This window comes from Heliangelus exortis, chromosome 1 (assembly GCF_036169615.1).
Source record: "Heliangelus exortis chromosome 1, bHelExo1.hap1, whole genome shotgun sequence".
NCBI lineage: Eukaryota > Metazoa > Chordata > Aves > Apodiformes > Trochilidae > Heliangelus > Heliangelus exortis.
The window spans coordinates 57,467,770-57,491,811 of record NC_092422.1 but is presented as its reverse complement, the minus strand read 5'-3'; the positions used below and the strand labels follow the sequence as shown (position 1 = coordinate 57,491,811).

Sequence of the window (24,042 nt, the reverse complement as noted above, 5' to 3'; positions counted from 1 at the left end):
TGAGGTAATGCAGATGAACACAAACAGCCCTTTGCTCTAGTGGGACACAAGCAGAGACAATTTTTTTTATACTAATATCTCAAGGTATCTACCTGCCTTGACTTCAGTCTTTGATTCTTGTCCTTTTCTAAATACTTAGGTTGTTACATTGTTATCATCCCTATTATATTCAAAGTTTTATAACATTTTAACTAGCACTCCAACTTACACCAATTTATTTTCCTTGATGGTAAATTTAGCAATTGTCTTATGCTTTCCCCATGGTATGATTAGCAAGTTACTGTGAGCAACAAATTCCATATTCACAGAGGGAATCATAGGAAGTAATTTAATGTGTTCAGTCCCATAAAAGCCTGGCAACATTTGCATCTTGGGAATCCTAGGAAAGATCAAGACTCACAATTACAAGAAAAAAGTCCCCAGTTGTACTGGATCTTATGAAGAGTTACAGAGCTAAAATATCACATAAACCATATTTGAAATTCCAATAGGCAATGGTAAAAAGCTGTGGGGGTTCATCTGACAGCAGAATTGGGCACATAGGGGTGGGAAAGATGGCATGGACTGGCTGATAAGACACCATGTGATGGTGTCTTCATATCTGACAGAGATGTGAGATATGAAATCACTGGGAAATGTGCTTATGCATGTGAATGACAGTATAGTCCCAATTCCTGGTTCTACAGCAGCACCTGTTCCTTGGGTTCATGTATGTCCATCTTCACTCTTGCTTCTTACAGGAGGCTTCCAGTACACACAAGAGAGGTGCTTGGTTTTGCTTCGAGCTAAATAAATTCACAAGTGGCAGAAACAGCTCTCTGTGAGCAAAAAGCAGACAAATTGCAGCAAATGGATAAACTGGGGTTTCACAAGCTTGCTGTCAGGATCCAGAGAGACACTTGGTGACAGTCTGCACACCCTCTTGGGGTGGGCAGGTCTCCATGGCCCTCAGGAGCAGTCTGCCCCGTGCCCTCCTGGGGCACATGAGGAGAATGGGACTTGCTCATTCGATCCTTGGCTCATGCCAGACCACCCCAAGGTTCACAGCTGCTGGTTTTACAACATGATGGAAGTGCCCTTCTCTAGCTCCTCAACTTTGCCGACCACTTAGACCTCCCCTGGGTTCCTGAAGCAAAAAAGGGACACAATGACCTTTTGGGATCTTTTCCCCAAACAGTCCCAAACCTGCCTGTGTGGGTCAGCAAACCTGCTGTGTGAGATCCTCCTCTCCTTCTTGTATGCACTTGGGCACACAGCTGTGCCCATACACAGCCAGTGCTTGAGCCTTTCATGTCAAGGTCCCAGGTCATGCAGTCTGTGCACTGAGGCAGATGACATCCTGTACATATTTCTTGGGCCAGGTTCAGCCCTGTAGGAAAAGCTTTATTTGGCCCCAGAGCCTATAACCTAGGTGTGGTACGGGTGCTGTGCCCACTGCACACTTCCAGGCGTCAGAGTGGCAACAAATATGGCCAAGACCAGCCCTGGGGTTCACATCTTGCACACAGGACAAGATGGCAGAGGCATCAGCTCCTGACTCACAAGGTAGGACTGTGCACAATTTTTCTCTGGTTTCTTTTACACTTTTCATCAAAAACTTCATCTTCCTTGATCATAGAATCACTGAATGGTTTGGGTTGGAAGGGACCTTCAAATCATCCAGTTCCAACCCTCCTGCATGGGCAGGTATGCCTCCCACGAGACCAGGTTGCTCCAAGCCCCATCCAACCTGGCCATACTTCCATATAACTTTGTCCACCCTGTCAAACACAGTAAATGAACCCTTGGCCTCTGACTTGCATAAAGAAGTTTTTTTGGCTTCCCTTGAAACCTCTGTGGACACAGGTGACCCTTCCTGGCCAGCACTGCCTTCTGTCAAATAACATCTATAGGTGATACGACACCTTGGTAACCCACTTCTAAGAGTTCTTCAATATTTTCTTGTACAGCATGGCACACTTCTGGCTTTGCAAAATCTTACTCCTGTCTCCTGCACATAACAGCCTCCATTCCTTTCATCAAAACCAGGAGAGATGTGTGTCACATACTTTGTGTTTATCTTTTCAGGAAATTTGTTGCTGTGTACCCCTTGAAGCTGTTTAGGTAGAACTCTTTTAAATCTTTACATTTAAATCTTTAAAATGGGAGGGCTACTTCTGATATTGAAGTCCAGCTGTTTATTTTTGTTTTGCAGCCTTACTTCCACTCTTCACAAGAACCTCTCTTCCTTTTTTAAAGGTTTTTTTGCATTGATTTTAAGGTTCAGCGTAAGGGAGTTACGACACCTCCTAAATTCCCATGAAAAACAAACAAACAAACAAACAAAAAGACTGTGAACAACAAAGCTTGAGAACAGTATCAGTAATTCTGACTTTAAAAATATTACTTCTGTCTCCTCGAAGCTGTCTCCAATTCAAGTGGAATGGGCTCAGCAGATAAAAAAACTGAGACAAAATCAGGGCATCCATACAACAATATTTCTCTGCTGTGTGACACTGTGTCAAAATGTTATGTTCATGATGGAAGTTTTTAAGCAACTGTGACCATAGTAGACTTGATTAAAGTTTAAGACGTTGCATTCATTTCCTTCTACTTTCAAAGTCCTCCAGGGACACCTACAAACTAAAGCATTCAAACTCAGGGGACTTTCCTGAAAGAATTGCCCTTAATCTTTCAGTTGTTGAATAAAATCACTATGTGGAACATGCATCGAACAATTCATCTTTTACTGATATGGCTCTAAATAAATTGTCCGTTCCCAAAGTTATAAAACTGAAGAAGCTATTATGAAAAAGGAGCATTTTATTTCAGAGGAAACTATGCAAATCTCAAGGAGAGCAGAGGCTGGCAGGAAGAAAAGTCCCCTGATATGTATCTTTTAATTAACATAGCAAAACATTCCTTTCTGTATGCAGATAAGTCATTTATGCACAAGTCACCTGGGTTTCTCATCCTTATCACTAAAAAACTTTTTTTTTGCAAGTTTGATTTATTAAAAAAAAAAAAAAAAAGAAAATTGAACTAGGAAGTGTATTGTATGATGAGGGAGTTAGAGACATATAGCACTGAGGGGACAGCAGTCAATTAAATTACTTTAATTCTTCCATGAAATGAAAGTATAAAGGTGACTCCATCTCTCTTATCCAAGTTTTAAAATATTCACTTTAAAAAAAAAATCCATGTTTAAGAATACAAATAATTTTTCTTTTACCATGCTGAGTTACCAGCCCTAGCTATGTTAAGCTCTTTGGGTCTTACCTGACTTGTCAGCAAGCCAAATGCAAGAGATAACTCCATTTTCTTTGCAGGATGATCCTCTCCACAAAGCATGAAGCAGAAGCCAAAGTTCAGGCCCAGTTCAGGCAGTGCCCATGTGGACAGATGATGCACCACAAGGTGACTTTCTGCCCGCATTTTCTTCTGCAGCTCCCACAGAGTCTCTTCTAGCCCTTTAGTCTCAGCTGAGAGCTGAGGAAGGCTGACTTCTGAAAGTAGGCTGTCAAGTATAAAAACAACAACTTAAAGCAGCTTTAAAATGAATGTCACTGTCAATATCCACAGGACTACCTTTGATAAGGAATATGAATTATTGCCTTGAAACTTCTTTGGGGGGACAGACCCAGCACACAGGCATGCGGCCCATACAGCACAGTTGTATAGAAACTTGTACTGTACTGCATAGAAAATGTAATGTACTGCAAGGAAATCTGCCACTTCAGACCCTTTTTTTGCCCCCTGGTTCACTAGTTAGCTAAAATTTGGATGATTAGATTTTTGACCCCAACAGCTGGAAGAAATTTTGGCTTCTACAAAGTGTCCACCCAATTGACCAGGATTACTTCCACACTCTTTGTTACTGCAGCACCTGAGAATTCAGGACCTCATTTCAGAAGTACAGTATGCAATGTCTTTAAAAATGGTTAGCTGAACTACCAAGGTGCTTTGGAGAGGACAGGAAAGACACCAGGTCTTCTCAAGAAGCCACAATATTTACTTAAACTTCCCAACTGTTTGTTTTTTTTTTTTTTTTAAGTTTGATATCAAGCACCTTTTGTTCTCCTCCAGAGGAGCTGCAGTAGCAGAGAGGTCCTGCAGAGGAGCCAGCTGACACAGGCCAGGGTGAAGGATGGCAAAGCTGTTTATAAAGCAAACCAAAGGATCAATTGCACCTGGTAATCAGGCTTCACATTCCAACAACCAGAAGCCTGCAACTGGGGCAGCCACCAGCCCTTCACACTCCTGTCCTGACCACCAACACAGCTCCCTTGCTGGGAGAGGGGACAGAGCTACCTTAGCCTGGTTTTGTCTACCAACAACAAGCACTTAGTGGAAAAGTAATCTAGGCATCCCAAACTCAGGGAAAAAAAACCTTAATACCAGGTTTCAGTCTATACATATTTTCTAGACATATTTCATTTTATACATATTTTATCTATGTATATGTATTTCTATGCACATACCACACACGGTGCCCATCCTTACTGTGTCATTCCTCCTACTTGTTACATGTGGGACTTCAGTAACACCTGGCAAAGTAAGAAGCTGAGTGGAGAGTTATTAGCTTGATTATTTTTTTGCATTATGTTGACTGCTCGCACTGATCTTAATACTCAGAAGTGAGACATTATTAGATCTTCAGAGCTTTGGCTAGCACAAGGTTGATTTTTCTTATGTACACGGCACACGTGGATGGTGAGGATGAGATTAAATCTAAGTAAAGCAACAGAATACACTCCAAGGATATTCAAATTTGTTTTGAAGTATTCCTATGACAGAGAACTTTTTTTTTATTATATTCTGTGAAACGGTTTAGAATATTTTGTCTTTCTTGTGTTTATTGTGATTTTTAAAATTAACCAAAAATACCCTGCCAAAAAACGAGATTGGAGCAGTCCAATTCAATTGTATTTATTCTGCATGCTCCACAAAATTAGGGCACAGTTAACCAGCAACTGTTTCTTAATTAGTAAGAAACCTATTTAAACCTAATGACACACACGGCCACGGTTGCTGCTGCTTAATGGAGACACTAGTTCTGCTTAATTGGGATGTTTTCAGGTGATAGAACAGTTGAAACTGATGCTTTGCTCTACTCTTTCAGGCTCATGCTGGTTCACCTTCTCTATCCCACCAGGAACATTTCAGAATCAGAGCTGACATAGCACCCAAAGGGCTTCCTCAGTGTTGCCTTTCTCCTCCTGATCTCTACCTTCAGCACCAGCTCCTCACTGCCCTACTGCACAACAAGTCTGTCATCTGAGGACAGGGAAGACCTTGGTATAAGATCTGTTGCCTGCTCCCCTGTGTTGAGTGTTGAAATGGCATTTTTCAGCAGTGAAAAGGATTTGATCATCAGCTGTAGGGTTCAGCAGCACAACACGGATTCTCCAGTGGGATGGTACCTCAGGCCAGCAGTGGTCAGTGTTTAAGAAGTTTGCATTTCCTGCTGCTGTGACCTCCTCTCCAACAAATACCTGCTGATTTTCATACATTGTATTAGTTACTATGATGGCCTGATGGCCACTCACTAGGACATGAGAAATAAGGCTGAAGCTTTAGCCCAGTTCCTAAAAGAGCCTCCCTCTCACTCAAGCCTCTTGTTGGCAGCCTCAGAGGGAAAGGGTCACCAAGAAATCCAGACAGGTCCAAAGGAGGGCCATGAAGATGATCAGAGGGCTGGAGCACCTCTCATGAAGAAAGGCTGAGAGAGCTGGGGTTGGTTAGTATGCAGAAGGCTCTGAGACCTTGTAGCAGCCTTCCAGTACCTGAAGGGACCTGCAACAAAGCTGAGTGACTTTTTACAAGGGCAAGAGATAGGACAAGGGGTAATGGCTTTACACTGTAGAGATATGTTAGACTCTAGGAAGAAATTCTTGACTCTGAGGCTGGTGAGACACTGGCAGAGGCTGCCCAGGGAAGGTGTGGCTGCCCCCTCCCTGGAAGAGTTCAAGGCCAGATTGGGTGGGGCTTGGAGCAACCTGGTGTAGCAGGAGGTGCCCCTGTCCAAGGCAGGGGAGTTGGAACTGGATGATCTTGATGGTCCCTTCCAACACAAACCATTCTGTGATTCTATGGTTCTCAAACCTGCAGCTGACCTCCCTGAATGGCAACACTGTCACCCTGCCAAGCAGTGTAAGGAAATTTGCAAATTAATTGATCTATCACACAGAAATAATGAAAATCAGCTCAAAGCATGGCAGCTTCTCATGACCACTGAATGCACTTAAACTAAGAAAGGAGGATTTGTAAAGTCATGTTGCAGAGACAGCATTTTAGACAAGACACCAAAGCCAGAACAAAGTTTGCAGAGTACACAGCACTTGGCAGGGTGTCAGTATAATGTGAGATGCCTTCACTTTCATCGACAAGGGGCTTAGTGCCACAGCCGAGGCCTTCAAATTTAACTAAATTAATTAATTGTGCTCACTGAGTGAAACTAGACCTGTCAAATGGTACTGTGCCAGTCCAGCCAGCCATTGGGGTCAAGCAGCAGAACAACGCTGCAGCCTGCAAGAGAGCAAGTTGGGAAGATACCATGAGCCTTGGAAAAACACTCCAAGCCACTTTGCAGCTCAGCATCTGTCTTTTGCAATAGACTGCAATATGGGAGGCCACAGCAAGCCCTCAGTAGCTGGAAATACATTAATTTAAGGGTAATATAAATATTGCTCTTCTGATCCACCTTCAGCTGAAATTTCTTATTGTGCTCCTTCGCACCTTTGTTGTTTTCTTCTAGCTGTTCACAATAAAAAGAATCCACACAGACATTCCATGAAAACAGCTTGGTTTGAAAGTGTGCCTCCAGTAGCTCCTACAAAAGTTTTGCTGGGATTTCACGAGTACAATCCTTCCAAGTATTCGTGTTCCTAAGCGTAGGCTGGTGGGAGGACAACAGAATGGCTGAGGCAGAGAAGACAAGAAACACTGGAATTTGCCACAACGGCAAGTGGAGGGAAGGAGAAGGAAGATGGGTTTGTAGGGAGAGTTGAAATTAGAAGGCTTTAGAAAGTAGAGGAAAAGGGTAAGGATAGAAGAGCAATGACACACCAACCCTCACCACCTCCAGGGCAGGAGACATATTGAGTGGCCAATTGCTCAGGGCAAAGGTGGCTTGGTGTAACATGACAGTGCTCCAGGGATGTGGTGATTGTGAACACCAATGCACACACACACACACACACACACACTTGGTGTACCTATGTAAACCAGAACTTGCACTTGTCACTGTGAGCATGTCTGTCTGGCAGGGAACACCCATGCAAGGTGATGCTGTGGCTTCTCAGTCCATCTTTAGAGAATACTTAAACCCCTTCAGCTGTCTTGTGTTTGACTGGATCCAAAGCTTTGTCTCCCCTACTTCCAACAGGAAGACCTGCTGGAATACATCGGGGAACAGCAGCATCACCTCAGTGATAGGGTTTCTCTGTCCAGAAAGCAAAACAACACAATTATAAAGAGAATGCTGTGCTCTAAAAACACCCAACCCCCCCCAGCCTCCCATATTCTGACAAGACTCAGGTCTGATCCACCAGAGCTCACAACCTTCACTTCCATGTCATTCCTGCTGCTGATCCCATCCCTTCTCAGAGTGAAGGCTCCCAGGAGGACAACAAGAGGATCGACTCCTCCAGCAAGGCAGGTGAGGGAAACAATCCGACCGAGCCCCACTAAAACTAAATGACAGGTTCTGCACACCCTGATCACAGCTGATGTATTTTTGTATGAGATGACCACAAAGCATACCAGTGCCTGCCCTGGAATGGCTGCAATAATATGCTAACAATCTTTCTGCTGGTAACAGACACAGAATAATTTATATCTGTAGTGTAAAAGCATGAAAACAACTGAACGAGACCAGCTCTATACTATTGATTTTTAGATAAACGATCTGGTCTGGAAGTGACAGCGAGCACAGAAAGAGTAGAGTTGGATGGAAAGTTAAATGCTTGTTTTGCCTCCCCTGTGACCTTGCTGGCCATAAATTCTATGAAGATTCACTGTCACAACTGTAATTTGGTTACCACTACAAGAGTTTCAGGCATCCTAGCAGAAGCTTGCTGGAGCTGCTGGTTACAGGCAATTTTTTTTTTAATAAGCTATATGGTCATTAAACATGATTGCTAAAGAAGCAAACTGTCAAAGTTGTTTCATTTATTTCTTAATATCACAGCTGTACAATTTTCATACATAAAGCAGGAAATGCACATTGGTTACACAATGGCATTTGGCTGCATTTCCAAGTATAATACAGTAAGTGCAACTCCACTTTAAAATGTACATTTATACAACTTAAAGAAATTAAGGATTGCTACACTACTATCTGTGACAGTATAAAGCTTTGTTTATGTTAAGTCTTGTTACTAAACCACTTCCTGGTTAAATATAAAACATATTCAATCATTTTAAAATGGCCCTTGTGGTACTTGGCCAGCATATAAAATATTTGTTGTGTAAAATTTAACCATTAACTTTTTCTTTTTAAAAAATAATCCTCTAAGCCTATTTAAACATTTCCTATCGGACTGTTATACTGACACTTTGTAGCAGGAACCAAATTTTACCCTTCTTTTGTTTGCTCTTGCACTGCTTATCGCTGAAAAAAATTACATTTGTAATGTATTGCAGCTTTATTCAGATACAATCAGATGGCTAAACTATTTAACAATTTTGCTCCAAAGGTAAATAACATTCTTCAATAAAGAAAACGAAATTACATTTCAGAGATATTTAGCATCAAAATTTTAATGGGAATAGTGCTACCAGCACCAGAAAGAAAAAAAAAAAAAAAGTATTAATTTATCTTTTAAGACCCACCCGAATATTCTGTTTAAACTCTCATAACTTTACTTTTGGAATACACTGGTCCACAGACCACAGAGTTGTTACAGTTTACCAAATGAAAAACAAAATTGCTTATTGCCGTCCCTATAACAGGAATGGTTCAGTTTTAAACTTCCTTTAAAAATATACATTTTACAATCCTTTCACCTCAACAAAGGTGACACTGACAATAAATACACTGGTTTGGTGGTTTTTTTTCTTCGCTATGAAAAGTCTACAAACTACCTGTTGTAGGCCCTTTCTTTTTTAGACTTCTCCAATGCCTTGTCCATAGTTTTCTCGTTTTCTCCTCTACATTTGGGGCAGTACCATTTGCCCTTTGGTTTATGATTGAGTCCCACGCAGGAAAAGTGAAACCACTCAATGGGGCACTCGTCGTTATCGCATCCTATCATTTCTCCATAGGAGACTTGGTTGCATAAGCAGTATGTTGGCTCGTTGGGGTCAATGGGAAGGTCTGGGGGAGAAGCTTCCCTTTCTGCTTTAGCCTTGGATCTTTTCTTCTTCTTGGATGTTTTTGCTTTCTTCTCCTTTGGAGTTCCTGAGGTGATATCATCGTGATCATGATTATTAGAAGCGTTTTCTCGGTTCTCGTTATTTCTTTGCCGCCTCGATCTCTTATTGTTGGGCTTCTCAGCCTGCGTGATTGTCTCATTCTTTGACTTATCCTGGCTGGCTTTTCCACTGTTGCCAGTGGTATCATTAGTCTCTTGACAAGTTTCAAACAGTTCCACGTGGCTGTCCACTTGCCTGGTTCTGTTCTCAACGAGCTCCACCATCTGACTGACGATTTGGATCTTCTCGTCCCCCAGTTCCTGACTCCGAATCAGCGCTCTCTGTATGCAGTGCAACATTCTCCTCTTCTGCACTGCATCTGTCTCTCGTTTAAACTTCTCATAGTAGTCATCCAGGTCCTTCAGAATCTCTGCGAGAAAGAAATAAAAAATATAAACATTTTCAACAAGGAGAACGGTGAAACAAAGCCTGCCTGTGGTTTTCCTTCTGCACAGCAACACCTTTTTGTAATGCACAGAGCTGATCAAAGGCAGATTCCGCCAAGCTGGTACCTGACAAGGGGCTCGTGACTCCAGCAGATTACTTTTTTAACAGTCAGTTCCACAGGAATAGAATGCAAATGCTGATTTAGGGGAAAAAAAAAAAAAAAAAAAAAAAAAAAAAAGGACTAAATATAACTTCTTGCTGTGAGAAGTTAGTTTAAAATGCATCGGTACTTAAAAAGAAGTTCCAAACTTAACTGTACAATTAGAGGGCAAATTAATAGATTGGTTTCATGGACATTTTCTCTATAACAACATTAATATTTTTTGTGAATGACTGAGAGTGAGAGAAAGAGAGTGGGAGAGAAAGAAAGCACAAACCAGTGAAGAAATCAGATGCCAAGTTACTAAATAATCACTGTCATACTTGACAGATGATGCAGAAGAACTCCAAACACACAGGGCTGGGCCCTAAGCTACGGCAAATTCCATCTGATACCACAGAGTTATTTTTGCTGAAAATGTGAGGGCATTTAAACCCCTAAAACTAAAGAATTAGGATTACAATATCTAGGATGTCTAGATTATTCCAACCTACAGTTCTGTGAAAAACCTCTCACTTACTTTTTAAAAACACAGAAATGCAATCTTCATTAAAAATTTATTGCAAAGGAGATGATGAAGTTGGAAGATCACATTAAAGATGATATGCAACAACTGGAACAGCTGGAGCCTTCAATTTAAAGCACTGAAAATATGTTACCTCTTGAACTGCACCCCAAGGGTTGTTTCACCAGTATGTGAGAAAAAACACTGTTCATGTGTGTTTACAGTTCCAAAAACTGTTCTCAATACCTGTTTTCAAACTTTCCCTACGATACTCAAATCAACTCAAACACATGGGACACTTGGCATTAAGTCCTCAAAAATATGCAAAATGCTTTTTCTGCATCTCCTTTCTTCTCTGATTTTCCCTTTCTCATAGGGCAGAACATTCTGTCCTAAGGAGATACCAGGATCTCATATACATGCAAATGATACTACCATCACTGTTCCTGGATGTCATAAATATGAACCTTTTTTTTTTTTTTTCCTGAATTTAGGAAGAAAATGCAATAGTGGCAATTTACATAAGCAGCTAACAGTTATCTTGTGATTTAGGTTCTCTCTTGCCTGGGGAGACTTTTTAAATACATGCATTCCGAATTTCTTATGAAGACACAGAAAGTTTACACGTTTTACTTTAGTTTTTAGAGCTGCAGCCTGTTTCTCACATCAGCACAACCTGTATGACCAAAATTAGTATTTTGATGCTATTAACTATCCTCAGCAAATGTCTTTTTTCTATCTAAAAACCCCACAAACATTAAAAAAAACAGCCAAAAAAAACCTCAAAACACCCCCCCCCAAAAAAACCTATCACCTAAAACCCCTCAAATGTACAGAAGATTAGGCATTCAGAAAGACTAAAAGTATAGTGTTATTTTCAGTGGCTGGAATGCAGTTTTATGCTCTAGGTTGTAGCACTTGACTGATTCTTTAGTTCAACCCATCTGAAAACTGGTATGCAGGCATCCTTCATTAAGAATACTCTCTCGATACTACAAAACAACTAGTGACTTAACGACTTAAGTCAGTCAGTTCTAGTACTGCACACATACACATGAACGCTGCATCACCACACCGCCTCCTGAAACTGCTGTGTTACGCAGAAGAAACGTTTGGCTGCAATCATCTGGAATTCTGCAAAGCCCTGCCGAGTGCATCCCCGGGCACCGACACCTTCAGCGTGTAAGACACGGTGCGGGATGATGTGCTATTTCACAAACGCAGGCAAACAGAAAGGGCTGCTTAGCGTCAGTGCGGGAACCGCGTTTCTTCAGGCAGTGCCCAGCTAGAAGAAACAGCCTGACAGCTGACTACTACAGCTCGGAGGAGGATTGCACCACCGCTCCTCACAATTTCCAGCCCTAAGGAGGCTCTTTGTGGGAATTCCGGAGAACTGCTTTCCCCTGCCGTGCTGGTAACAGAGAGACCGGGAAGCAGATTTTCAGGCGATCCGCGTGTTATGCAATTGTTCACCCCCAATGCACACCCCCAACATCACAAACCACATCCACATGACAAAAAAAAAAAAAAAAAAAAAAAAAAAGTTCTGTATATTGCCAGAGCTTTATTCTCTGGACAGTTCCGTAGCCCTCACACAGGGGCTGAGACACCGCCGTGATGGCTGCGTGCCCACGCACCCTGAAGCCCCCTCCCACACCGCCAGCACCACCGGGCAGCTCAGGCTCCCGCGGGGACAGCGGAGGCGGGAGACACCTCCGCGGGCAGCAATAGCAGAAGCCACGCCGGCACCTCTGGGTTCCTCCGCCTCCCGGCCGACTGGACTCTACCCGCAGAGGCCAGCGGGCGGCGAACCGGCGTGCGAGACGCGGACAAACAGCCTCCCAAGCCTGGGGCGGGACCGGCCGCCGCCCCACCCCTCTGCAGCACCTCCCGCTGACTCCGGCACCGCCCCCTCAGCCCCCGCCCGCGGAGCTGTGCTCGCCTCACCCCTCGCCGAGCCCTGCAACCCGCGTGTTCCGCGGCCCGGGGAAGGGAGAGTGCCAGGCGCCGCCATCACGGCTCGGCGGGCCCTAACAGAAGGCAAACCCCGCACGCCCAACCGGGCAGCGGCCTCGTCCCGCCGGGACAAGGGGGCCGCCTTCTCCTAGCAACCAGCGCGGCGGTAACGCCCCGGAAGTGACGGCGCGGCTATTGTTCTCCGGCAGGAAATCGGAGGCTTCTTCACACCCCCCCAGTTCGCGGCGTGACAGGGGAGCCAGAGGAAGCGAGGGAGGTGGCGGCGGCAGGCAGAGGGCGGAGAGGGGGCAGCAGCCCGCCCACACTCGCGTTTATCAGACCCGCCGAGGGTGAGAGCCCGCCCCGGCTGGCCCGGTGTTCCCAATCGGAACCAGAAAGAACCAGAAGAGTAAAAAAAAAAAAAAAATTTAAAAACTAAGGAAAAAAAAAAAAAAAAAAAAAAAGCAGGCGGGCAATGGCAGCGGGCGGAGAGAGATGGCGCCCGCCCCCGCCGTAACCACCGGGCCGCTGCGGAGCAAGGGGAGGCGGGAAGAGCGGCGCCCCCGCCCCCAGCACACGTCAGTCACGCTCCCAACGCCCAAGGTTGTCCTGCCCGCTGCTGCCGCCTCAGCCAATCAGAGCCCGCGGGCCCAGGCAGGCAGAGATATTCAAATCAACCCCACTCAAAAGTTGCCTCTCCACACGTCACGGGGAGGGGCGGGGCGCCAGGCGGAACAGCCCCACCCCAGGGCCAATCGGCGAGAGGGGGCGGGGCGCGGGCGGCCCCGTGGGAGGGTTCCCGCCTATCAGCAGCGCCGGGGGCGGGGCGAGCCGCGCTATGCTAACGAGGGGCGTTGATAAAAGCCTCAGCGACGCCGAAGCCCCGGCACAGCGCGGAGGCGCCCGCTGTTAATGCTGCGGTGTGCTCGGCGCGCCGGGAGTGAGCTGCCCGCCCTGCCCTCCGCTCTCCTCTCCTTGCCCCCTCCCCCCCCGCCAACGCCTCCCGGGGAAGTTTCCCCCGGCCCCTTACCCCAGGGAGCGGGCCGGGCTCCCTGTCAGACTGCCTGGCATAGCGGCTGAGGGAGCGACCAGGGCTCGCTGCCTACCGCTCTTCTAAGGCCACATGCAGGGGGGAGCGGGGCAGTGCGCACACCGAAGGAAAAGGGGGTCCTCCACACCCTCGACCTCCCTCCTTCGGCCCCCCCCGCTGTCACCGCTGCCGACGGCGCCGAATAAAGCCCTCCCCTCCCTCCCCCCCCTTTGCCGAGCGGACACAAGCAAGCAAGTGACAAAGCTGCCCCGAGCCCCTCACAAACTGGCCTCCCCTTGCCGTCCCCTTCCCTCCGCCCGGGGGGCATGGGGACAGCATGCCCCGGAGCGCCGGCAGCATGGGGAGGTGGGAGGAAGGGGGCATTCCAGCCTTCAGCACATCCGTAAAGCCGACCGTATCACACACACCCCCCCGCACACACCACACGCCAGTCCCGTCTCCCCCCCGCCCCACGGAGCGAGACTGTTTTACGGGGTGAAACGAAACCCACCGAGAAGGGAGCGAAGAAAGCACACCCTGCCCCCCACTCTCACCGAACCCCCCTCTCCTCCCTCCTTCCCTCCCTCACTAGCTGCCTCTCTCCCCTACTACAGCCATAATGAATACTGTACATTCCTAAATGTTGTGCTGTAATCTTTCCCTCTCTGCCCACCCAGCACTTTCTTCCGTACCCCCAAACCTTTCCACCTCAGCCCCACGGCCGGGGACGGCCCCGCTTTGTGCACCGCACACCCCACTTCCCTGCCCCCGCCTTCTTGGCCAGCAATTTACACAGAAAAGCAGAGTCCTTGCTTAATAAGAGAAGCTGGAGACCTTTTGTTCCGCCCCATGACAAGAGCTAACGCTGCAGATCAGCCCCTCTCTCTCCTCGGATATCTCCTCCTGGCTTTCTCCCTCCTCTCACCTCCCAAAAATAAAACTACCATCTCTGTGGGGTGCAGAGGGGCAAACGGAGCCGAGGCTCAGCTCTGAAGAAAAGAAAGACACCCTCCCCCCTTGAGCCCCATACCACACACACAGCCGCACACACACATATATAGAAAGCACTTACCTTGATATTTGGCGTCAATTTCCCTCATCAAGGAGACATTTCTCTGCAGATCGAAGGGCATAGACTCGATGGAGTCCAGATAATCCTCCACATAGTTCACTAGGTGAAGCTGGTCTCCGTTTGCAGGACTCAACATTTTCATCCGGCAAAGAAAAAAAAAAAAATATCCTTCCCCACACCTCTCTCTCCCTGCCTGTGTGAGAGCAAGTGCTGCTCCCTCCAAAGACGGTAACCCCGATGAACGGCTCACTCCCTGCCCACCTCTCTCTGTAGCTCCCCCCAAAAAACGAGAGAAGCTACATCTGAGTCCTCTTGTGTGAAACAGAGGGAGAGAGAGACACACACACACCCTCCGCTAGTCCCCTACAGCCAGCAGCAGCTGATTGAATGGCTGTCGTTGTGGGTAATTCACGAAGGAGGTGGTAGGAACAATCAGAGGGATTTGTGTGTGTGTGTGAAGGGGAGGGGAGGGGGGGGAGGAAGGAGGAGGAGGAGAAAAGAGGGGGGGGTTTAAACCAGCTCCTCCGAAACAATCTGGAAACAAAATGTGCTCCGCAAAGTGTCTGTCAGAAGCAGCAGCAGCCCCTCTGCATGCGCCAGCGCCGCTCTGCTCCGCTTCTCCTCCGCTCCCCCCTTTCCCCGCTCTCTCCTCACCGCCGCCGCCGCTGCTCCCCGGTGATATGAACGCAGCCTTCCTCGCTCCTATACGCCGCACTTGATCCAACGTGGAAAACCCAAATACCAGTTTCAAACACTTGGGAAACATTCAGCCCCGCCACGCAGGGCGCATGCGCACCCCTCCCAGCCCTGTATACACACACACACACACACACACACACACACACACAGGCACACACACACAGGCACAGGCACACTCACCGCGCACACACACACACTCTCTTTCCCCCTCCCCCTCCCGGAACCGCGGCGGGGCGATCGCTCCTCTGCATATTCATCGTCCCTCCTCCCCTTACTCACGTTTGGGGAGGGGAAGGCGGCAGGGATGCGGTCGTAAGCGAGCGGGTGGGCGGCTCGCTGCTGGCGTAGGCGTGGGGAAGGAAGCCCCCGCGGCCGGAGACGGAGGGGGGAGTGTGTGTGTGTGGGGTGTTGTGTGGAAGGCGGAGGCTCTGGTGAAGTTGTGAGGAGAACGGCCCGCAGGGAGGTTTTGAGGGCAGAGTGTGCGGCGTGGGGCCGGCGGGCTGCCGAGCGGGGGAAGTTGGATGCTTTTGCGGCAGGGCACGGACTTTTAGAGGAGTCTCGCTTTCTGCCAGCTGCTGGCGGAAGCCGCGCTCACCCTTGCGCAAGGAGCAGCTCCGAGAGCTTTTCCTAAAGAAGAGAGGGAGGGAGAGAGGGAAAGGCAATGAGAACCGTGCGACGCCACGGCGGTGGCACCGCCACCCCGCTTTGGGGGCAGGGCTGTACCCGGCGCGGCGCCGGACGCTGAGGAGAAACGCTACCTCCCGCCTCCCTCCTCGGCAGGCAGCCGCATCCATCATCCCCCGCGGAGAGTGACACCCGCCCCAGCCAATCACCGTTTCCCTCGTGTCCCGCCCCGCAGCCTCTCGACCAATCCTCACCGGGCGGGAGGGAGGGGGGGCGGGACCCGCTGTGACAACGCTACCAGGGATACCGACCGCGGCAAAAGGGGCGGTAACGGGCGGACGGAGGGAGGGAGGTAGGGGGCGGGTGGGCGCATGCGCACTCTCCGCAGCTGGAGGAGAAAATGGCGCCGTCCGGTAGGGACGAGAGTTGACTACATTTCCCAGGGGCCCGCGGGAGGCGGCGCATGCGCCCTGGCGGGCTTGGCGCTGCGCCCCTTCCCCCCTGCGGCTCTGTGTAGCGCGGCTGCCGCCAGGGAAGGAGCAGAGAATAGGCGGGGAAGCGCTACGGGGCGGTGCCTTATGGAGTACTCAGGCGGGGGGGCTGCTCTGGCTTTGCCCGGGCTCACGGCGGAGAGAGCTCTGAGCGCCTCCGGTGAAGAAGAGGAGGAAGGGACCCTCGGTGAAGCCCCATGCCGCTTCAGCTGTCCCCGCCGGGGTGGTCCGGGAGTCGTGAGGAGGAGCCCGCTGTCGGTCACCTCTCTCTCCCGTGGCTGGGGATCGCTGGGGGCTGCACGACTTTGAAATTGTTGCTTTGGTCGTTCATACCCCAGCAGCCGCCCTACCACGGGCCGGCCGGACATCACACCTTCCCTCTTCTCCCCGGGCTGCTCCGAGCCCCCCGGCACTGCCAAGTCCATCCTTTCCTCCCTCCTTTCCATGGCGGGGGCCACGCTTGCTGGCAGGGCAGGCAGAGCTTTCTTCACCCGACCCGCTTCCCACCCCCGCTCCCCCCGCGGTTGGCGGAGCTCCGGGCCCCCAGCCCCCCCCGCCTCAGGAGGAGGGACGGGGGCTGAGGGGAGGCGGTGGCGGCCTCGCCCCGCCCCGGGGCCGCGCAGGGCGGGCTCCGGCTCGGCGGGGTGGAGCGCCGGGGTTCTTATCTCATCGGGGCGATCTGTCGGCGTGTGCTTGACATTTCCTCTCGGGAAGTCCCTGGAGCCCTCAGGCACGCAGGACCGGCAGTGTCGAGTAGCGAGGGGTGGCCGAAGACGGGCCTGGAAAACCTGCAGGTTTTCCTCGGGTCCAGCGAAGCGAAACAGCCAGCGCTTTCTGGTTTTTTGTTTGTTTGTTTTGTGTGTGTGTTGTTTTTCTTGTTTTGTTTTTGTTTTTTTGGTATTGTGTTTTTTTGTTGGTGTTGGGTTTTTTGTTTGGTTTGGTGTGGGTTTTTTTTTTTGTTTTGGTTTTTTGGGGTTTTTTTGCTTTGTTTTTGTTTTTTTAAGCGCCACCGGCAATCCCCTAATTTCGGGGAGACTGAGTCATCATTTCTAAACGCTCAGACTTGCCGGTGCAGTCGTTGTTATTGAAGCAGCGCTCTTGTGCTTCATGTTGCAGGGAGCAGAGGGAGCGACGGCCTGACTAAGGACCTCAGCATCTTAACCCCACTGAAGGATTTCTGCTGCTGTCATCAACTTGGTGTCTGAACGCCCTGAATGAGGTTTTCAGGGGAGCACAAGCAGCTGTTTACTGATCCCTGCAAGGGGAGCCAAGCATGGAAATACTTACGAGGAACAGAGCTGATATTCCATAGCGTAGACTATGCCCATTTTGAACTGACTACTCCACTCCTTCAGGCATATTTCAGGCAGTGGCTCGTTTTCTGAAGATACCTGTAAGCTCTCCATCCTTCTCTTCCCCTCATTTTCTGTTGCCATGAGTTGCTGTACTTGCTGATGTGAACCTCAAAAACCTGAGATCTTAAGTATGCAAATGATGATGAGTACTACGGCATCTAGGCAGCACTCCAAGCTGGTGTTTCTGGACCTGTGTGCTCTGGTTTATGGTGGCGAGTAGAAAACTCAAGAGGGAGTTTTCTAGTGGCACATCTAGCCTGGGAACACCTAATTCTAAACTGTTGGCACCACCTTGGTAGTTAGAGACTGTTTCACCCCTGCCTTGAAGAAGCTGAGCCACTCTGAGCAATTAGAGGTAGTTAACAGTCCCCTGGGTAGTGTGAGAACCCAAGCCAATAATTATGACTCAGTCGAGACAAGACAGCTGAAAAGAATTCAAATGAGTCCCAAAAAACCTCATTCTTGCAAAAAAGTTCACCACTGTACTAGACACACAGTAGTAATTACACAAACAAATGAGAAATCATAAAGGTACCATAAAAGTTTGTTTACTAAACAAGCATTTCTGTCCCTTCTTCGGGACAAAAAATAAATAGGAAAATACAACTTTCAGCTGTGGCCTGCTAGTCTTCACTAATATGCTCAATAGTATTGATATGCACAGAAGACAGCTTGGTATCATCCTCCTCTTACAAGTGCCATCTTCCTCTGTTAGCCTCATATGTTGCCAGAAAAGCAACGGGGGAAAAATATAAATATGTAAAAATAATAAATATATATTAAAAAATATAATTGGACTTTTCACAGGTCATACAGAAAGAATGTGACTGAGCTCACCTGAGAATGCATTTGGTACACACTTGGAAGTTCCCGGAGATGATTCTCAGTGCTTTGTTGTAATCAAATCTACCTGAACCCAGAAGTACCTATTTTCTGTACACACAGACACACACCCCTTTTACACTCAGCAGAATGTTGGCCATCTTTTAGGAAATGGGATGGAGGAGCAGCAAAATCAGGCATATGTGTACATCTCTAAAATCTCTTGTAAAGTTTTGGAATATGTGGCACTGACACCCATTGCTCATCTCTGCTTCTTTCCCTCCTCCTGATCTACTTGTTTTTTACTTTAGCCTTTTGCATTTGAACTGCAGTAGGTGGGAAACAGGAGATTCTGAATGAAGTTTCTGTTCTTTTGAACTAGGGGCCTATTTCTTACTCTGGTGGGGCACTCACAAGTAAAACTACAGGGATGATTGTCATGTGTCAGAGAAGGAAGAAAGTTGGGGGGTTTGATTTTCTTCCTGTTTTCTATACTTGATAGGAGAATAAAGTATCCAGCTCTCCTCCTCCTGCTGCCAAGCCCCTTTGCTCTGATTACAAGAAATCTTTTCTGTTTAGAACCCAAGATCTCTGGTTTTTGTGGTTTTTTGGGTTTTGGTTTTTTTTTTTTTTTTTTTTTTTGGTTTTTTTTTTAATTTATTGAGGCTGTTACCTTACCAAAGATATAAACTTAGAGCCGTGGAAATCAGGGGAACAAATACCCAGATCAACAACTCAGGCAACAACTGTGTAACATGTATGTTACACATATATATATTACATATATCCTTCATCTAAGTATTCTAGTAAGTAAGGTTGTCCTGGTCACTATGATTATTCCATTTCACCATCGTGAAGTTCAGAATTCTTAATATAAGGAAGATAAGATCCCAGACCACCAATGTGTTCCCCAAATTCAGGTACTGAATCTATGAGGGTAGTTGGTGTAAGGAATTCTGGCTGCCTTCTTTCTCTTGTTCTTACTTGCCTTAGTTGAATGTTGCTGTATGAAATACTATTTAATTTCTTCAGCTGTGTCTCTGTTTATTAGAAAATACAGTGTCTTCTGATCATTAGTCATTATACTTCATAGGTACAGACATATCAGATAAGTTATTCCTTCTAATAATTGCTGGTTTTCACCATTTAAAAGCTTAACCCCTCTCTTTTAGTTACATATGAGTTAGGTTTTTTTTTCCTTGTCTATTCTTTATCAGGCTATGTTCATATTTACTGGATGATGATAATAGAATTTTACAAGTCTAATAATTTTGTGTATGCTTGAAGGTTTTGAAAGAAAACTGCAAAAGGTTAACATGTAAGAGGAACAGAGCTGAGGTTTGCAAGTATGAAGACAAGCAGACAAGTCATAGTTCACACTTTCATGCAATATGCATTACCTCTTCATTGGAAAGTGTACACCATTTATAGATATTTGGGCCAGAAATACCTGTTCATGTCAGCAAATATGTGGGATTAATGGATTCTAAAATGTGGAGAACAAATGTAGCTGAGTTGGTCCTTTTTCTGCATCCTAGTATAGGCTCAAGAAGACTAAGAAAGGCAAGTCAAAATGTGTCTGTTATTACAGACTACTACAGAGCTTCAAGAGAAGTTCATCCCACTGCAGTGGATTTAGCTCATCTTTGCTTTTTGTTTGTAGTTTGTCTTTACAACCTTCCCCCCCCCCCCTTATTTTCTCAGGGTCAGCTTCCTTGCTAGGTTGCTGAACTAGAGTCTGACAAGAAGGGCCACAGATACTGGAAATGTGCTCTAGGTAACACAACAAATACCATGTTTCTCCTCTGTCAAAGACAGTGTGGTTTAATTTTTTGGAAGAAAAAAGGCAGCATTTTAATCGATGGGGGGGAAAACTTTAAAGCCTTACAAAGCATGTATCTCCTAATTATAAAACAGAAAGAAAAAGTGAACTTTTAGCTTATTTATTTACTTATGATACAAAACATGCTCTTTGATTTTCCTACTGATCTTACCTCCTGGGGGCAAATCTTGTTTGTAGTCACAGTCTGAATACCTGAGGCTAGAAACTGGAAAAATACATGAGGAGCATTGTAAGCCTGAACCCCCCAAAGATCCTCTCTGCTCATCCCAGAAACAACATTTTTACCTGAAGCTCAGATAGACACACCACAGTGGGATTTTGGTCAAGAGACTTACCACTCTGAAGACTACACCTACTACTAGCTGCTCAGCAGAAAATACAGAAGTAACAGGCCCAAGGTGGTATTGATTGGGTGTACCCTGGCTACAGCTGCTGGCAGCCCCTGAAGGCATCTTCTTCTCTAGGTGGAAGCAGAGATGAACCTTCTGGTGGGGACACAAAATACTTTGCTGCTATTCTGCCTCTTTGGTAGGCAGGTATTGTCTCATTCCACATGTCCCAGCTCAGGAATAATGGTGTCAGGAAAGGAGGTAGGTATAGGTGGCATAATGTAGAGGTGTGCTTACAACCACAGACTGATTGTTTCTGAGAATGTCAGTATTTTTAAGACGCATAATTTATGTTTCTAATCTATTAGGATTACTAATGCTTTTCATTTTAAACTGTATTCTTGTGGTACCTCAGTGCATGCAGAATACTTTCTGTCGTTCCACTGGATTTATTCTGCTGCATTAAAACAAATCGAAAATACAAATGATGTTAACTGTTTATATCAGACATTTGATAAATGTGGCCTTTCCTACACTTAGAAAGTAATGTTTTATAGCAGGACGTAAGAGGTTTCTGAACTAAAAGCTAACAGCCAATCTGGATAGCACAGACACTAAGCCTTCTGAAACCACTGGGGAAAGGAAAAACTCCTGCATTCTTCTGATCTGTTGGCAGTTTCATCCATGATAACTAAACCCAGAATTAAAGCTAAAAAAACCATTCAATGTTACTTAGTATTGATTTGGACTCCGTCAAAGTGCTTGGCACGGTGCAGAACAAAGAAGGCAACAGAGTTAATGACAACTCTTAACAGGATGTGTGTTGAAGGGCAAAGACATCAAAACCAGCTCGCTATGGAAACTGAAATAATTGGCTTGTGAAGCTTCCTGAGAAGCATAAAAGCAAACATTTACAAAGATTATTAGCTGGTATCTTCAGTTTCATCCTAGCTAGTCTCAAATTAGCAAGCCCATAAAACAGGTTTCTCATTTGATCAAAAAGTTAGGATTGTGAAATAAAAAAACTTGTGGAAAGTGCATATTAGGGACAAAAGGAAACCTTTTTCACTGGTAGGGCTTCATATTTGATGCTCTCTAAAATGAATCAAGTTGCAGACACACCTCTACTCTTACGTAAAAGCAATGATTTTAAATTACCATATTACATATGAGAAAAATATATCAAACCTGTCCCTAGCAGAGAGTAAGAGGAAACAATACAAGCACTTCTGTGAGGCAGAGGCAGACCTGTTCCCTGCAGCATCCAGTCAAAAGAGACCACAATTGCTCAGCATTACCTTCCTCCCAGAAGCCAACAAGACAGCTGCTTTAGCAGGTGAGTAACCCGGTGATCCGGGAGACCCAGAAAGCCTCTGCCCACAACACCCTCCTCCTACAGAGAAGGACAGTTGGGAGCAAGGCAGACAGCCCATGCTGGAAGTGATGGCTCACTCTCTCTTCTCATGGGATGGCTGCAACTCGGAGCTAAGAGGCCTCAGCTTCAACACGTGCCAAGAGGACGCTTCCTAAAAATGGCAGCAGATTTGTGGTACTCCTTGCCAAAAGCTGGAGTTGATATGGGTTCACAAAGGCCAGGGAAATTAATGGTAAGAGCAATCTACCATGGGAGGGCAAAAAAACACCGGTGAGGTGGGGAGGAAACCCAAAGCATTCAGATGAAGATGTCATTTGGTTGGAAGCCTAGGCGCTGGGAAAATGTTGTATCTGCTTGTAGAGCTCTCGCTTGTTTCCTTGGTGCCTGGTCATAGTTACCTTTGGAAATAAAGATGCTAGTTAAAAAAGACTTTTGGCACCCTTATGTATACTCTGTTGTACTTTTATTGCTTCCAGATAAGTAGCTGAGAATTTCCAAAGTGGATCAAGGCACTTCGGCCAGTTAAGCTCAGTTTCCTTTGTATCCTCTGAAAGAAAGAAAAAGAATCCGTGTTAAGATGAGAGAAGTGTCATCAGATAACACACACCCTTTGCCTGTCCTAACCCTGGAAAGGAAGTAGACAGACCTTGACAATCATCTGGCTAAAGCCTCACCGAGTACCAAGGAGCACTTAATTTTCTAAAATATCTAGGTCGGGTAGGACCTTAACACAGGCATGTGGGAGTACAGAGCATCACAGAATCATAGAATGGTTTGGGTTGGAAGGGACCCTCAAGATCATCTAGTTCCAACGCCCCTGCCACGGACAGGGACACCTCTCACTAGACCAGGTCGCTTAAAGCCCCATCCAACCTGTAAGGGCAGAAGGGGGGTTTTTTTGAGACTCGGTTCGCTAAGTCTGGTTTGGCAGTCACACCACATTTCTCTTTCAGGAGCCAACAGGCTGCCTGCCGTTCCCTGACCTGAAAGAGCCCCTAAAACAGACTCAGCCCCCATTTGACAGAATTAACTTGACATAGCGGAGACCACTGCGTTAAATTATCACGTATTTCCTACAATTATCACGTATTTCCTACAAAACACCCTTACTAACAACCTCCTTTAGAAGAAACGGCGCGCTGCCCGCGGTTACACCGAAGCACAAGGCTGCGTACGCGTTATTTCGGCCGAATTCAAGCGGAGGCAGCGCCCGGCCCGAGCCCCGAGCCCCGCACCCCCGGGCTCCCCAGACTCACCGCGGGGCCGCTCCGAAGAACGCCCGGACCGGGCTAGGCCGCCACGGGGAGCAGCGACCGAAAGAGGTGACCCCTCGGCCCGGTCCGACCCCGCTCCCTACCCGCAGGCCCCGCCTCTTCCTGCCGCTCCGGCTGTAGCTACCCCCGCTCGCCTGCTGTTTCCCGGCACAGCCGGCGCGGCTGTCGCAGCGACAGGCGTAGCGGGTTGTGCTCTCCCCTCGCCCCCTCCCAGCGGAGAGGCGGAGCCTCCGGTTCCCCGCCCGCGGCCGGGGGCTGTGGCCATGCTGCGCGGAGCGGTGTCGGCCGCCCGGCGGCTCGGCCCCGGATCGCGGAAGGCGGCGGAGCGGCGGTGCCGGTGCCGGTGCAGCAGCAGCAGCAGCAGCAGCAGCAGCAGCAGCAGCAGCAGCAGCAGCAGCAGCAGCAGCAGCAGCAGCAGCAGCAGCAGCAGCAGCAGCACGGCGGGATGGCGGCGGGAGTGGGTACCGCCGGCAGGGCGGGACAGCGGGATCGTGGCTTACAACAGCCGGAGTCGGAGCAAGGAGCCGCTCCTCCTGGCCACGGAAGGAGTGGCGACCTGGTAGCGCCTCACGGGGCGGCGGGCGGGCGCGGGGCTGGCAGAGGGGGGTGCCGGGGCCTCCCATGCCGGCCGGGCTGGGGGTGACGGGTGCGGTTTGCCTCCCTTCTCCGCAGGTACAGCTGCGGACCGACGGTGTACGACCAGGCGCACCTCGGGCACGCCAGG

At 47.7% G+C, this 24,042-nt stretch overlaps 2 protein-coding genes and 2 long non-coding RNA genes across 33 annotated transcripts in view; 2 read left to right on the top strand and 2 right to left on the bottom strand.

Moving 5' to 3' along the window:
- Nucleotides 1-8,136: 8,136 nt before the first annotated feature.
- ING1 (inhibitor of growth family member 1) lies at nt 8,137-16,061 on the bottom strand. Of its 4 annotated transcripts, XM_071743498.1 has the most exons (4): nt 15,964-16,061; nt 15,485-15,832; nt 14,507-15,220; nt 8,137-9,766 (listed from the first exon to the last, which is right to left on the bottom strand). In XM_071743498.1, exons 3-4 carry the CDS (start codon nt 14,646-14,648, stop codon nt 9,063-9,065), a joined length of 846 nt encoding a protein of 281 aa, XP_071599599.1. In that variant the 5' UTR covers nt 14,649-15,220; nt 15,485-15,832; nt 15,964-16,061; the 3' UTR covers nt 8,137-9,062. The 4 variants fall into 4 exon arrangements, with proteins under 4 accessions (XP_071599599.1, XP_071599625.1, XP_071599609.1 ...); XM_071743524.1 differs by lacking the exons at nt 14,507-15,220; nt 15,485-15,832; nt 15,964-16,061 and adding an exon at nt 14,127-14,149; XM_071743508.1 differs by lacking the exons at nt 14,507-15,220; nt 15,485-15,832; nt 15,964-16,061 and adding an exon at nt 12,396-12,842.
- Nucleotides 16,062-16,142: 81 nt separating this feature from the next.
- On the top strand, nt 16,143-19,375 carry LOC139796019 (uncharacterized). The gene is made up of 2 exons (XR_011725799.1): nt 16,143-16,507; nt 17,437-19,375. It is a non-coding gene; the product is annotated as an uncharacterized lncRNA (long non-coding RNA).
- A 1,049-nt stretch (nt 19,376-20,424) lies between these two features.
- Nucleotides 20,425-23,439, bottom strand: LOC139796017 (uncharacterized). Its single transcript, XR_011725792.1, has 2 exons — nt 23,301-23,439; nt 20,425-22,591 (listed from the first exon to the last, which is right to left on the bottom strand). It is a non-coding gene; the product is annotated as an uncharacterized lncRNA (long non-coding RNA).
- Nucleotides 23,440-23,551: 112 nt separating this feature from the next.
- CARS2 (cysteinyl-tRNA synthetase 2, mitochondrial) overlaps nt 23,552-24,042 on the top strand; it is a 38,912-nt gene continuing 38,421 nt past the window's right edge. For 3 of the 27 annotated variants that reach the window (XM_071743438.1, XM_071743259.1, XM_071743241.1), the window contains exons 1-3: nt 23,569-23,661; nt 23,725-23,877; nt 23,991-24,041. In XM_071743438.1, the coding sequence (XP_071599539.1) occupies nt 23,764-23,877; nt 23,991-24,041 (165 nt within the window). In that variant the 5' untranslated portion in view covers nt 23,569-23,661; nt 23,725-23,763. Of the gene's footprint in view, nt 23,662-23,724; nt 23,878-23,990; nt 24,042 lie in introns of those variants that run through there. The other 24 variants (XM_071743430.1, XM_071743250.1, XM_071743328.1 and 21 more) reach the window with 23 other exon arrangements.

Bases quoted from the DNA above. Each gene is read 5' to 3' on its own strand.
- ING1 (XM_071743498.1), bottom strand. From the start codon at position 14,648: ATGAAAATGTTGAGTCCTGCAAACGGAGACCAGCTTCACCTAGTGAAC. The intron at 9,767-14,506 runs GTAAGTGCTTTC...TCTTTCTCGCAG, and splicing joins AATTGACGCCAAATATCAAG to AGATTCTGAAGGACCTGGAT.